At 59.1% G+C, this 14,033-nt stretch overlaps 1 protein-coding gene across 1 annotated transcript; it reads left to right on the top strand.

The window, feature by feature from the left end:
* The first annotated feature begins 2,984 nt into the window (after nucleotides 1-2,984).
* On the top strand, nucleotides 2,985-13,113 carry TSPO (translocator protein). The gene is made up of 4 exons (XM_025881539.2): nucleotides 2,985-3,061; nucleotides 10,154-10,367; nucleotides 12,017-12,155; nucleotides 12,677-13,113. Exons 2-4 carry the CDS (start codon nucleotides 10,186-10,188, stop codon nucleotides 12,863-12,865), a joined length of 510 nt encoding a protein of 169 aa, XP_025737324.1. The 5' UTR covers nucleotides 2,985-3,061; nucleotides 10,154-10,185; the 3' UTR covers nucleotides 12,866-13,113.
* Nucleotides 13,114-14,033: the final 920 nt, after the last annotated feature.

Raw genomic sequence — 14,033 nt, 5'->3', positions numbered from 1 at the left:
AGCAAGAGAGAGAACACAAGCAGGGGGAGTGGGAGAGGAAGAAGCAGGCTTCCCGCTGAGCAGGGAGCCCGATGCGGGGCTCGATCCCAGGACCCCGGGACCATGACCTGAGCCGAAGGCAGACGCTTAACGACTGAGCCACCCAGGTGCCCCGTTAAAAAAAATTCTAAAGGAGAGCAAGGTCATGTTTAACTCATAAGTCAAGTTAGAGGTGACCTTGGGGTGAAGGGAGGATTCGGAGAGAATACAGGAGACCCCCGGGCCATTGGCAATCTCCTGTTTCTTAACCTGGGGGTGGACACCCAGGTGTTTTTTCATTATTATTTTAAAGTGTACACAGTGTTTTATATACATTTCTGTTTGTATGGAACATTTCACAATTAAGAAAACCAAGGTAGACAAATGTTTGTTACTGTAGAAAGAGGCGTCTGATTTATTGTAAGGGGAGGAAAATTATAAAACCACTTGTAGCATGAAGGCATTCTTGTAAAGGAAGGTGTGATATGCTTAGAAAAAGTCATGCAAACACTCACCGAAATGTGGACTGTGCTTTGCTCTAGGCGATGGGAGAATAGGTCGCTTTATTTTTTCCCTCTGTTTTCCAATTCCTTTGCAATACATGTGGATTACTCATGTAATAAAGTAAACACATAAATAAAATACAAGGATGTACTGTATCACACTTGGAATTGGGAAGCTGAATGACACACCGGTTAAGAGTGCAGATCCTGGGGGCGCCTGGATGGGAATCCTGACTCCATCGCTGACCAGCTGTGTGACCTCAGGATGTTCCTTCACCTCTCTGAGCCTGTGAGGTGGGGTTAATCCTCTGGGGCTTGGGAGGGTGTTTCCATGCCTCCTTCCGGGATCAACTGAGCCTACAGATGGGCTTTGCTTGTGTTGAATCCTCTAGGGTTCGGCCCAGAGCTGACCACCCTGAGGGGCTCAGTATACATGCCAAATGCCCAAGAGAAGCTCCGTGCTCCGTGCTGTGGAGTTCAGAAGTCACTGCCCACTTAGAATGGGGGTGGCACAGACTTGGGGTTCTGGAAGAGCTTGCTGGCATGACACTGGAGAGCAGCCGGACTTGGACATGTGGAGATGCCCAGGGTGGGGGCGGGGTGGGGGGTGCCCTCGACAGGGGCACAGAGGTGGGAAAGGGTGGGGTAGTTAGCTTGACCCCAGTTTGGCAGGGCCTCCAGTGCCAGGGAAAAGTTTGGACTGGATCCTAAGCAGTGGGAGCCTTGGAGGGTCCCTGGCATGTCCAGCCCACTCCAGAGGAGTGGAATGGAAAGAACAAGAGGGGAGCTGGGGGCCAACTAGGGGCTGCAGCTGCTGCTCAGAGGAGGGACCGTGACCGCTGCCCAGGCTCCGGAGGGGTCCGTGGGGTTGGACAGGAGGGAGGCAGAAGTAACGGGGGGCTTCCAGGCCCAGCAGGCACAGCACTGCCATGTCTGCATCTGCACGCAGACCTCCCGTGAACCCCCTCTCCACCGCAGGGTTCTGTGTGATTCTCGGGGGGGGGGGGGGGGGGGCTGTGTTTGTTCTTAGCCCCTCCCTTTGGCCCTGGCATGCAGCAGATTTTTGGGGGCGGAAATTTCCTTGAGCGCCATGTGTAGTAGGGGTGAGGCTGGAGGAAAGCTGCCTTGTCTCCTCCCCACGGGTCTTCCAGGGGAAGTGAGTGTGCCACTTGGCCAAGCCACAGGCATCTCCTTGCAGGAAGAAGGTGAGGGCGGGCAGCTTGCTGGGAGGTGTGGCCAGACCCATGTCATCAAGACGGGCAGGCCCAGTGCCTGGGGCCACAATATGTGGAGGGACCCAGGGAAATATTTTAATTTCTTTTAAAATCAGAAGAAGACACAACTCAGCCTGGATTACACTTGTCTTTATATCAAAGCAGTCGAAGGAGGAAGGTCTGGCAAAGGCCAACATGGCACGGCCTAATTATTTGGACTGCCGCCCAGGAGGCTCTAAGCCGCTATGGCTGGGGACAAGAAGCTGTAGTTCGCGTGATTCCCCAGGACCAGTTTGGGCCACTTTGGCTCCTGCAGGCTGAGGGGCCCTGACTGGCCAAGTCAGCCCAAGGGGGCCAGGACAGGCCCCGGGCTGCAGCGATAAAGCAATACCCGCAGGGACGCCTGGTTAAGCGACTGCCTTCGGCTCAGGTCATGGTCCCAGGGTCCTGGGATCGAGCCCCGTATCGGGCTCCCTGCTCCGCGGGAAGCCTGCTTCTCCCTCTCCCTCTGCCCCTGCTTGTGTTCCCTCTCTCGCTGTCTCTGTCAATTAAATAAATAAATAAAATCTTAAAAAAAAAAAAAAAAAGGCATCACCCGCAGATGAGCTGAGGTGTCCAAGGCCTGGGGCTGGACATGCTGGGCCCATCAGGGTGCCTCTGGCCAACTGGAGGCCAGCTTGGGGCTCTGATGGTTGCAGTCTCCACTCACTGAGTGCCAAGCGTCTGCAGGGCGCCCTGCCTACATTACCCTGTGGTATCCTCATTAGGTCCACGCTGTTGTGCCCATTTTACAGATGAGGAGATGGAGGCAAGAGAACAGTCACAAAGTCTCTGAGCCAGGACTCAGAGTCCGGCCTTCCTCGTGCCCGGGGCACCGCTTAAAGGTACTAGGGTGCTCCTCCGGCGATGGGGGGCCAGGGCTACCGTATGGGAGGGTGTTCAGGGCTTTGCTATCAGGCGACGTAATTCTCCTCTTTGAAGTCGGTCCCTGTTGCCCCATTTTACAAACGGGAAAGGTGAGGCTCAGGAAGAGCAGCGACCTGACAGCGACACAGCCGGGACGGTGGCCACGGGAAGGACCAGGGCCGACAGAGACGCTCGCGGCCGGGGAGGCGGAGGCAGAGGGGGGGGAGGCGGAGGCAGAGGGCGGGAGGCGGAGGCAGAGGGGAGGAGGCGAGGAGCGAGCTCTCCGGCGGCCGCGGCTTCCAGCCAAGCCGGGCGGGGCCGGGGCCGGGCGGGGCCTCGCGGCCGGGGCGGGGCGGGCGGGGGACCTAGGCCACCACCTCGCACCGCGCAGTGCCTCCCCGGAGCGCGTCCTCATCGCTGGTGAGTGGGGACCTGGCGCCGAGCGGGCAGCGGGCGGGGTGGCCCCGCGCAGGTGCGACCCCCGACAGCGCCCGCCCGCCGGCGCGGGGCCCGAAGGCAAACTGAGGCAGGAGGGGGCAGGCCGGAGCTGCGGGGCGGGGACCCCAGGGGGCGACCGGGGGGCAGCACGAGGGGGCTCGGCTACCGGGCGGTGGGCTGCCGGGGCCCTGACCTCCGCGGTCGGGGGTCCTGTGCGGCGGGAATCCAGCGACGAGCGGGAGCCCGGAAGGGGGGGAATCGGAGCAATCGGGCCCCGCTCCGCCCCGCCCCGCCCCGCCCCACCCCCGGCCCCTCCGTGCCCCGCCCCTCTCCGCGCCCCGCCCCCTCCACTTGGGTCTGGCGGGAAGCCGAGCCGCTGAGAGGGACCCGCCACTCCCGGCTCCCGCCCATTCCGCAGATGAGCAAGCCGGATGGGGGAGGGGGGTCAGGGGGAGGGCGGGAGTGGCTGAGCGGGGTACCGAGAGGATCACAAAGTGCCCGGGAGACTTCAGGCTCCTGGTCCACTTGAGACTCTTCATTTCTAGGCGGGGAAACCCAGACCACCTGGGGAGGTTATTTGCACACAGACAGTTAAGGCCCCAGAGGATCTTAGAACAGGGTCCCAAGAGTCCCAGTTCAGTGCTCAGGTGCGCTGTCGCCTGGACAGGGGTCTGGTGTGGGCAGAAGATCGCCTGGGACCTGCCTGTCCGTTGCCCCTCCTGCAGCGGTAGGAGTGGTGGGGCTTCCAGCTGTGAACACACTGCAGAGTTCTGGGGTCCACCCCGCTGGCCGGACCTGGCCTGGGAGCCTGGCTGGCCTGCTAGTGCGCGGCGGGACCCGGTGCCAGCCATGTGCTCTACAGTGAATGGCAGGGAGGCTGGGCTGGGGCCTCCCCTAGGGACGGTTGACTGGGGCTGATCCCAAAGGGTCATGGGGCTTGGCGAGGATGCCAGAGGGGGCTGGTGTACAAGAAGGGCACCAGGGTGCCTGGCACGCAGCAGGCCGTTGACCGAAAGACTTAGCTGGCAGAATGTGGGCCTCGAGCCTCCGGTGCCTCTGTGGGGGTGAAGTGGGGAGCCCTGCAGGGCAGCAGGGGCGGATATCTGCCTCATGGAGCGAGGGCGTTTGTCCGCTGCCTTGAAAGGACCCAGGGAGCGGGGGGTGGGGGGATAGCAAGCCTTTTCAGGGGGGGGGGGGGGGGGGGGGGGGGGGAAGCCTGCCTCCTTCTGTTTCCAGATGGCTGCGCAGCACACCCAAAGGGAGGCTCAGAGGGGAGCCTTTGTACTGAGGGAAACTGAGGCTCACCCAGGAGCCTGTGTCCAGGGTCACATAGTGATACAGCTGGGGAGCCATATGGTTCAAGGCCCTGCTCCGTCCTCTGTACCCTCTGTGTCAGTGACTGAATAGTAGCTGGCCGGAGCAGCCAGAAACCGTTGGCCATGGGTTGCTCAGGGGTGAGGTGAGGGGCTTGGGCTCCAAGGGAGGGAGCCTCCTTTTTACTATATACACTTTTACATTTTCATTATTTTGTTTTGGAATCTGTGTTTTTTTTTTTTTTTTTTTTTTGTATTTTTTTTTATTTATTTTTGTTTGTGCAAGCCGTGTCTGAATATGCTCTTTGTGTTTAAAAAAGTAGTCATTCTCCACGGAGCAAATTCCCCCTTGTCACTCCCAGCCCAACCCCGTCCCAGACCTCCCGGTTACCAGCTGGATATGGATCCCTCCTGACCTATTGGCAGTTGTACTGGGTACTTGCATAATGAAAAAGATTCACAGAGGTTGTAATGGGGAGGATTAGCTGTGAGTCATTTTAAAAAAGAAAGGGGCCTTAACACCCGTCCCGGGACAGCGGGGGGCTTGGGTGAGAGAGAAGGCCTAGGAGGGCTGGGGTACAGCGGGGGTGGAGGAGAGAATTGGAGAAACAAACTCTTTGTTCTGTCGGGGGGGCAGTTTCTGCCACGTTCTCTAGGGAGGCCTCGGGAAACGAGGATGCCCCAGAGACTCACTAGCTGAGCCCCCGCTTCACAGATGGGGGCAAGAGGCCTGGCAGGTGAGATCTTAGGGCCAGAAACGGGTCTGGAGTCTTTTGGCGGGGAGCAGGAGCTAAGCTCCTTAAGGACAGGAGGTCCTGAGTCCCACCCTTGGGGGGACAGGGGGGATTCAGGTCCTATTACTGCTGCCCCTAGCTGAGAAGGGGTCTGATGCCCCGTGGGGGCTGGGACGCTGGTGCTGGGGCTGGAGGGAGTGAGCATGCTGGCCCTGAAAGAATCTTCTGACACTGGGCAGAGGGTGTGACCGCTGAGGTAGGGTGGGAGCCCCCTCGGCCCTCTGGGCAGGCCTTAAGTGCCATGTGGGAATGAGAAGGAGGCTGAGGGAAGGAGGTGACACAGGTATCAAGGTAAATGGCCGTGTGGCCCAGAGCTGAGGCCAGCAGACTCCCCGCTCAGGGATGGGGGTGCTCTGGGCCTCAGAGTCATACAGATCTGGAAAATCCTGGGATTCCCTGTGCCTCAGTTTCCTTATCTGGACGGTGGGAATAGTAATGTCCACCGTGGAGGCCAGGAGGGCGTGGCTCCTGGGTGAGGCCCCCAGAGAGAAGCAGCTGGTCACTGTCCCTGCAGCTGCTGTGAAGGGTAAGTCAAGTATGAGCATCAGGGTGAGCCACCAAGCACCACCCCAGAGGCCTAGAACCTTCTCCTGATCCCAGGTCCTGAGCCTTTGGCCCTGCTTGGCCTCTGTTCCAGAATTGCTTGGCCCTGAGTGGCCCCAGGCCCGAGGGTGGAGCTGTGTGTGAAGACTTTTGCCTCACTTAGCATCCAGTGCCTGACTGGCTGATGTCTTTCAGCCTTGGGTCTATGCCACAGGGCCGCTTCTTCCCCCAGAGGAAATGGGGCGAGTGGCCCCAGCCCTGACAGCCACAGCCCCTCACTTGTCTGGTCCTCACTTGAGCCTCCCGATGACCCCATGAAGCAGGCAGGACAGGTTATACCCTGATGATACTGATGTAAGGGAAACTGAGACCCAGAGAGGAGCTTTGGCCTGGGATTACAGAACAAACTGGAGGCAAGCCAACATTTGGGTTCTTAGTCACTGTCTGATGTTGATGGAAGTAAAGGGTGTGTGGGTGGCTTTGCCCTTCTACTTGCATCCCAAGTCTTTTCCCAGTCATGGGTGCTCCCTGACCTTCCCCAGCCCTCCCTGGGACCCCATCCCAGAGCACATCTCTCTCAGGCCTGCCTGGGCTAGCCCAGCCCAGCCCAGCCGAGTGTGACTCAGCCTGGTGGGTCCCCCAGTCGGGTGATTCAGGAGCTGGACAGTCCCCCAGAGGCCACAGGAAGCTCCCTGTCTGGGCTGTTTCTATCTGGCCTTTCTGGTCTGACCTTCGAGCTGGGCAAACTCTCTGATCCCCAAGGCCCAGTGAAATATTAAACACAGCCAGGCTCTGGAAGGGGCAGCGGGAGTGGGGGCAGGAACACAAGGCTCAGACCCTACTCTGTCACTGAGGCCTTAGGGAAGCCACCACCCTCTTGGGGCCGTGGTTTGTTCTGTACAGCAGGGGGCTTGGTTGATGGGCTCTAGGGCCCACTCGGCGGGCACCGTGGGCAAGTCCTGTGTGGCATTTCCTGGGCACGGGCTGGGTGCTGTGGCAGGGGGACAGGAGTGCCCGTGCCCACAGAACCTTGCAGAGAAGTATGGGCAGGTGGTGCAATGTGAGTGAATTTCAGAAACATGTTCCGTGACAGAAGCCAGACCCCAAAGGCCCCGTATTGTATAATTCCATTTACATGAAATGTCCAGAAAAGGTAAATCCACAGAGACAGAGGGCAGATTGCTGCTTACCAGGGGCTTGGGGAGGGAGGGACAAGGCGTGACTGCAGTGGGTACAGGTGTTCATTTGGGGTGACAAAAGTGTTTTGGAACTTGATATTGGAAGTGTACTGAATGTCACTGAATCATGCACTCTAAATGGTAAATTTTATGTTATGCAAATTTTACCTCAGTTTAAAAAAAGTAGAAGAAAACCCCGGGGACGGAACCCCACTGACAATCTCAGAGCAGGAGTGATGTGGTGGAAGTGGGAGGCTCTGAGGGCCCTGGGGGCAGGGGGAGCGGGGGCTGGGGCTGGGGTCAGGGCAGAAGTAAGGGACAGTGCGAACTGTTAGCCAAACCAGGATACTTCTTTTTTAATGTTCTATTTTGAACTAATCCTAGACGTACAGAAAAGGTACAAAAGTAGTAGGGAGGGGCGCCTGGGTGGCTCAGTCCTTAAGCGGCTGCCTTCGGCTCAGGTCATGATCCCAGGGTCCTGGGATCGAGCCCCGCATCGGGCTCCCTGCTCTGCGGGAAGCCTGCTTCTCCCTCTCCCCCTCCCCCTGCTTGTGTTCCCTCTCTCGCTGTGTCTCTCTCTGTCAAATTAGTAAATAAGATCTTAAAAAATAATAAATAAATAAAATTAAGTGATGCTCATTATAGACATTTTGGAAAACGATAAAGACGGAAGGAACATAGCATCATAAATCCCACCAAGGGCAGCCCTTAGAATCCCCAGCTGCCCACTTGCGGAGGGGCCCTGGGCCGATGCCTCCAAGCTCCCGGCCTCCGGTCTTCACTGGCTGATGGGATAAGATGGGGCAGTTCCCCGCAGGGCAAGGATGGATGGGTGGTGGGCATATAGCCATTGCCCAGCAACGTTAGCTCTGTGATTATGATGGCTGAGATTATAACACCTTCGTGAATCTTTAGTTTTTAAAATGCCTGTGTCGGGGCGCCTGGGTGACTCAGGTGGTTAAGCGACTGCCTTCGGCTCGGGTGGTGATCCTGGAGTCCCGGGATCGAGTCCCGCATCGGGCTCCCTGCTCAGTGGGGAGTCTGCTTCTCCCTCTGACCCTCTTCCCTTTCATGCTCTCTGTCTCTCATTCTCTCTCTCTCAAATAAAGAAATAAAATCTTAAAAAAAATAAAATAAAATGCCTGGGTCATCTGTTTTTTTTTTTTTTTTTTAAGATTTTATTTATTTGACAGAGAGAGACACAGCGAGAGAGGGAACACAAGCAGGGGGAGAGGGAGAGGGAGAAGCGGGCTTCCCGCCGAGCAGGGAGCCCGATGTGGGGCTCGATCCCAGGACCCTGGGATCCAGACCTGAGCCGAAGGCAGACGCTTAACGACTGAGCCACCCAGGTGCCCCAGTTTTTTTGTTTTGTTTTTTTTTTTAATTGGGATCATTCTCTAGTCGACTTTATATTCCTCTTTCTTCGCTTAACGTTATGTTGAGAACAATTTTCACATTATTAGAGTCCTCAAAAGCTGGATTTGGGGGTCGACCAGGCCTTTATGGTCCCCGCTTGTTGGGCATGAAGGTTGCTTCTACATCTCATGGGGCTTCACGGAGCCCCATGCTGGCAGCTCCCCCCTCTCCCCAGGGCAGCCTTCACCCTTTGCTCTGAGGCCCTTGATAGCTCCCCAGGGCCTCCAGAGCGAGCACAGCCTTTTCCCTGCATCTGCTCCCCCGCAGGCAGGCGACGCCCTCAGCTCACCCTTGCCTGTCATTCCCTGACTGCTCTCCCTTCCTGTGTCCCCGTGCAGGAACTGCTCGCCACCCTGCCGGGACCATCTTTTCCTTGATCCCGGGTCGGGGGTACCCTTTCTGTCTGTGCCCCTCGCAGGGACTCTCCTGTTCCGTCTACCCTGGGTCCCCAGCCCCTACCCTAGCTGGTCAAGCTGCGGGTTTGCTGAACTCAAGTCTGGATGGCTTCTTATCTCGAGCAAACAAACACCTCCAGGTTCTGCAGTTAGGATCAGAGTGTGGCAGTGGGAGCCCAGCCCCCTCATTTTATGGTGGGGAAACTGAGTCCCAGTTGGGGTGCTCATGGGCTGAGGGTCCCACAGCAGGTCCAGTCAGAAGTTGGCCTGAGATGACCAGCCAGGGACTCCCCACCCCCTTGCCGTCACTCTGGACTCTCAGCCCCAACGAGCAATTCAGCCTGCTGGGGGCCGTACCCACTGCTGGGTGCCTAGTAGGTCCTCGAGCAGACCTTGGGGCCGCTGGGGAAGGGGACATAGTTGATGAGCACAATGGACAGACCTGATGACTGGGTCCCCAGCCCTTGGGGTGGCAGCACCCAGGCCTGACACAGAGACCTTCCCTGCCCTGAGCCCTGCCAGACTCTCAGGGTGGCTGACAGGCCCTCACTAGCCTTGAACTCTTGCTAACTCCTGTTCTTTCCCACCCACCACCTCCGTGATCCCGGGTGTCAGGGTGGGAGCAGCTTTTTGACTGGGCAGAGCTTGGCCCCAGGGTGCTGTGTAATTCCAGGCAGGCAGCTTTCCCTCTCTGACACAGAGGGAAGGGAAGGTGATTTGAGGGTGGGCTTGTAGGGTGGTGGTAAAATAACTGGATGCTCCCCACTGGGCTGGGCCCAGGCAGGCAGTGTTGATATCCCATTCTACAGAGGGGGAAACTGAGGCCCAGAGAGTTGAAGTGATTTGCCTGAGGTCACAGTGACGTAGTGGGGAGCCAGGATTTGAGCCAAGCTCTGTGTGATACCAGTTATTGAATGAGTGAATGAATGAATGAGTGAATGAATGAATGAGTGAATGAGTGAATGAATGGTGAGAGAGGGAATGAGAAGTAGTAGAACATAAAGCACGGGGTGTGGACCGATGCAGGCCTCTCAGAGCGCCGGGCTGTCAGTTGGCCTGGGGAGGAAGGGCCAGGAAGCCGTCCGGGTGGAGGGGACACAAACTGGCCTTGAATCAGAAGAGGGGTCACTTGACAGGAGACCTAAGGTCAAGGGTGAGGGTGAGAGAGAGTACAGGACGCTGGCAGCTGGGGCAGGAGCTGAGGCGGGACCAATTCTGGGGGCAGGGCCGCCCAGAGGCTCCGGCCAGTCCGGGCAGCCTCGGGTGGCGGGGGGGGGGGTGCAGGAGTTTTTGGGTGGAAATGTGCTCCCTGGAGCCATGGCATGGGCTGGCAGGGGCTGCCGGGGTGAACCCAGCCCCTCCCTGCCCAGTGCTTGGGGAAGGCTCACCCCAGTTCTGGAGTGCCCCCCTACCCCACCCCTGTCTTCTCTTGCAGAACCTTCCAGAGCAGCAGTGACCGCAGCAGCGATGGCCCCAACTTGGGTGCCCGCCGTGGGCTTCACCCTGGTGCCCAGCCTGGGGGGCTTCCTAGGCTCATACTACGTCCGTGGGGAGGGCCTCCGCTGGTACGCCAGCCTGCAGAAGCCCACGTGGCACCCGCCCCGCTGGGCACTGGGCCCCATCTGGGGCACCCTCTACTCGGCCATGGGGTAAGTGGGCTGGGCCATCCTCCCCCTCTCGAGGCCCCAGGACAGAGCGTCTCCTCCACGTGCTCCTGGGGAAGCAGGCGTTTCCGGGCTGAACCACCTCCTCCGGGGCCTCCGGGAAGGGGGAGGGGCGGGCCGGAGCCCGGCGGGGGCACCCTGGCTGTTTTCGCAACTCCAGGGGGAGGCGGGCTCCGCGTGTCAAGTTCAGACCTGGGCAGCCTCCAAGACCAATACTGGCAGCAACAGTAACAATTCTCGTAGCTACCACTCGTTGAGCATCCGCTCAGTGCCAGGATCTTGGTTAATTTTCAAGACCACCCATTTGACAAGGGGCCTCCGGCAGGAAGCCTTGGGACTACACCCCTGCGATTGCCCCAGAGGAAAGGAAGAGCTGGGCGGGGGAGGGCACCCCCTGGTGGCCCCAGTGGGAACTGCATCCAGCTCCCTGCCCTCCTTCTGGAAGGTTCCCTGCATCCTGGGTCTATGCCAGCCCAGTACTGGGTGGGGCTGCAGATGCCAGGCGCCCAGGGAGCAGGTAGCAGAAGCCAGGCTGGATGCCCCCGGGTTCTGATGGGAATAAGACAGTCTGTACAACCTGGGTGTCTCGTGGGCACCACCCCCAGCCAGTCCCGGGCCCGGGCCCTGCCCCGCCAGGCTCCCAGCTCTTCCTGTGTCCTGCTCTCTCCTGCCCGATCCCAGCCCAGGCACCACTGTTTCTGCCTCTCCTTGCTCCAGCCTCCAGGCCTGCCGGCTCCCTCTTGGCTTTCCTCCACCAGTGAGATCCTGATAAAGCCCACATGTGACCCTGGTCTCTCTTTCGTGGGACCCTGCAGAGGCTCCCTGTGACCCTGATAAGGTCAAATCTCTCATGGAGTGAAGAGCTTGGGCTCTGGCCCTGGCCACCTGGGTTCAAATCCTGCCTTTACCTACCGGTTGCCTGCCAAGAGATCTGAGTCACTTAGCCGCTCTGTGCCTCAGTTTCCCCACCTGTAACACAGGGGTGATAATACTGCCCACCTCACAGCATTATCATGAAGATGAAATGAGCTGATACTTGGAAAGAGCCAGAGCAGTGCCTGCATGTGTAAGTGCTGGGGGACACTAGCTGTTCCTGTTAGTGGTGTTACTGCTGCCCTCGCGGTTCTAAGAACCCCCATGACCAGGTTCCCATCTGCCTCTTTAGCCTCACCTCTCTGCTGCCCCCCCCAGACCTCAACCTCCAGGCCCACAGGCTGATTCAGGGGCTCACACCTGCTCCTAAGTGTGTGCAGATGCTTGTTTTCTCCCCCTAGCAAACTCCTACTCGCCCTCAAAGGCCCAACCGAAATGTCCTGTCTTCTGTGTGGGCGCCCCTGGCTAGGTGAGGAGCCTGTTCCTCACTCGTATGCTTTCCTCTCCAGGCCCCGATGACAATAACGGTAGATATTTACTGAGTGTCCCACGTGCCAGGCACTGACCTAAGCACCGCCTGGGTGTTAACTCAAATCCGCACAGCAATCCTGGGAGCAGTGAAGGCCCAGAGAAGTCAAGCAAGTTCCCTGAGGTCACAGAACAGTCGGTGGCAGAACATGCCTGAGCCACCACTGTGTCGTCCCGTAGGTGAACATGGTCTCTTCCCTGCTCGTGCCCTGACTAGGTGGCCTCTGTTTCAGGTATGGCTCCTACATGGTCTGGAAAGAGCTGGGGGGCTTCTCGGAGGAGGCTGTGGTTCCCCTGGGTCTCTATGCCGGGCAGCTGGCCTTGAACTGGGCATGGCCTCCCCTCTTCTTTGGCAGCCGACAAATGGGTTGGGTAAGTGTGGCCTTGGCCAGTCTTCTTGGTCCCTGGAGATGGCCTGTGGAGGAGCGGCCCCTTCCTTGGGGGACAGAGGGCATCACATCCTAGATGGGGTGAGGGTCTAAAGATCCGGGGGCAGGGATGGCACACGGCTCGTGGTCAGCATCTCTCAGAAGCTTTTAGGGGACCAGCAGCCTCCCATGGAGCCCCCAGCTGCTTCTCCTCTGATGAAGGAAGTTTGCAGGGTTCTCACGGAACCAGACGGGCTTGCTGGCTTGGTTGAGGGGCCATCATATAGGAAAACATGACACCTGGTGCCGTGCATCCCTCATACGGCATGGATCAGGCCGGGGTGATTGTTCCCGTTTTACAGAGGGGAAACTGAGGCAGAGACCAAGGGAGGGACTTGATGGGGTCACTTGGGGATGGAATAGAGTGTTCCCTTGAGTGCACCCCGTGAGCGGCCAGCTGGGACATGCACCCGGTGAGTACAAGGAGTCTCAGGCCTCCCTGTCCCCGCCCCTGTGTCTCTGCAGGCGCTGGTGGACCTCCTGCTGACGGGTGGGCTGGCAGGAGCCACGGCTGTGGCCTGGCACGGGGTGAGCCCACCAGCCGCCCGCCTGCTCTACCCGTACCTGGCCTGGCTGGCCTTTGCAGCCACACTCAACTACTGTGTATGGCGGGACAACCAAGGCTGGCGTGGTGGCCGTCGGCTCGCCGAATGAAAGAGCCCCGTCCTCTGAGGACCACAGCTGCTGCCGATCAGGTGCTGCCCAGGGTGGTGGCCCTTATACTTCCATGGCCGCCTGGCCTGCAGGTCTGTCTGGGTCTCAGCCCCGGGGGTCACCACCAGCTTCAGAAGTGCCCCAGGCCGAGCCTCTATCCCAGAAACGGCGTCCTGCGCTTTCTGCACTGCCCCAAGCATGCTCTCGGAACACGGAAGGTTAGAAGCCAAATAAAAGTTTTAACCTCCTGGCAGTGGCCTTTTTACTTGGGTGGGACTCCTGGCCACGGGGAAGGGGGGCACTCATCCTACTGCTGGATATGCCTGGGCTGCATCCTCCAGATGAGGCTGGACCAGGTCAGCGCTTACCTGTACTTCTCGGGTCCCTCCCAAGACCCTCCAAGAGGTGAGGTGGCCTGCCCCGGACTGGAGCCGCCCAGGTTCGACCCGGAGCCCACACCCTGGCTCTGTTGCTGCTAGGACAGGCGGGCAGCAGGCCCAGAGCTCGGTCCCATCCACTCTCTCAGCCTCCAGGAAGCTTAGTGCAGGGTGTGGGCCCGCAGTCGGCCTGGGCTGGCACCTCAGGGCCCTCAGCTGGCCTCGGCCCGGATGGGGCTGGGCCCGGAGCTGGGGACACTGCCTGACCTGCCCCTCGGGTGCTGGGACTCATGCCAGCCTCACTCCACCAGGGGCAGCCCTGTAAACACCAGTTGGCAGTAGGGCCTGTGTCCTGGCCCCGGAGACCGCAGCCCTTCATTGGCCCAGGCCTGCCCAGGTTTGGAGGTGTCACCCCCAGGTTCGAATTGGGTTGTCCAGGTCCTCTGCAGGCAGCTGCTGGGGAGGGGGAGGCTGGCAGAGGCCTGTCGCGCAGGCAGCCTCCTGCTGGGGTGACACCTTGGCTCCAGCTTCATGCTCCCACATTCCGGGCCGCCTGGCACCGGGGTGCTGGCACCTGCCGGCCTTTGGCGGCTTGTTTTGGTTTTGGTTGTCGATCACTCACACAGGCAAGAGTGTTGCTTCGCTCTGTCATTTGGGCAGGCCGGGTGTTCTGCTGGGCGCTCCCCGCCCCCTTGCCTGCTCCTCACCCCCTTGCCTGTTCCTCACATTCAGACAGGACGCAGTTACAATGGTAGGAAAGCTCCGGGAGAGACAGCTGACCGCATTCAGCT

Source organism: Callorhinus ursinus, unplaced genomic scaffold, assembly GCF_003265705.2.
Source record: "Callorhinus ursinus isolate GAN/ISIS: 27379988/994484 unplaced genomic scaffold, GSC_fseal_2.0 scaffold48, whole genome shotgun sequence".
Lineage (NCBI taxonomy): Eukaryota > Metazoa > Chordata > Mammalia > Carnivora > Otariidae > Callorhinus > Callorhinus ursinus.
Note: the sequence above shows the minus strand (reverse complement) of the source record. Positions and strands in the feature narration are given on the sequence as shown.

Excerpts from the sequence above, each read along its gene's own strand:
- TSPO (XM_025881539.2), top strand. The coding sequence starts at position 10,186 with ATGGCCCCAACTTGGGTGCCCGCCGTGGGCTTCACCCTGGTGCCCAGC. Across the intron at positions 10,368-12,016 it reads ACCCTCTACTCGGCCATGGG|GTATGGCTCCTACATGGTCT; the intron begins GTAAGTGGGCTG and ends CCTCTGTTTCAG. Across the intron at positions 12,156-12,676 it reads GCAGCCGACAAATGGGTTGG|GCGCTGGTGGACCTCCTGCT; the intron begins GTAAGTGTGGCC and ends GTGTCTCTGCAG.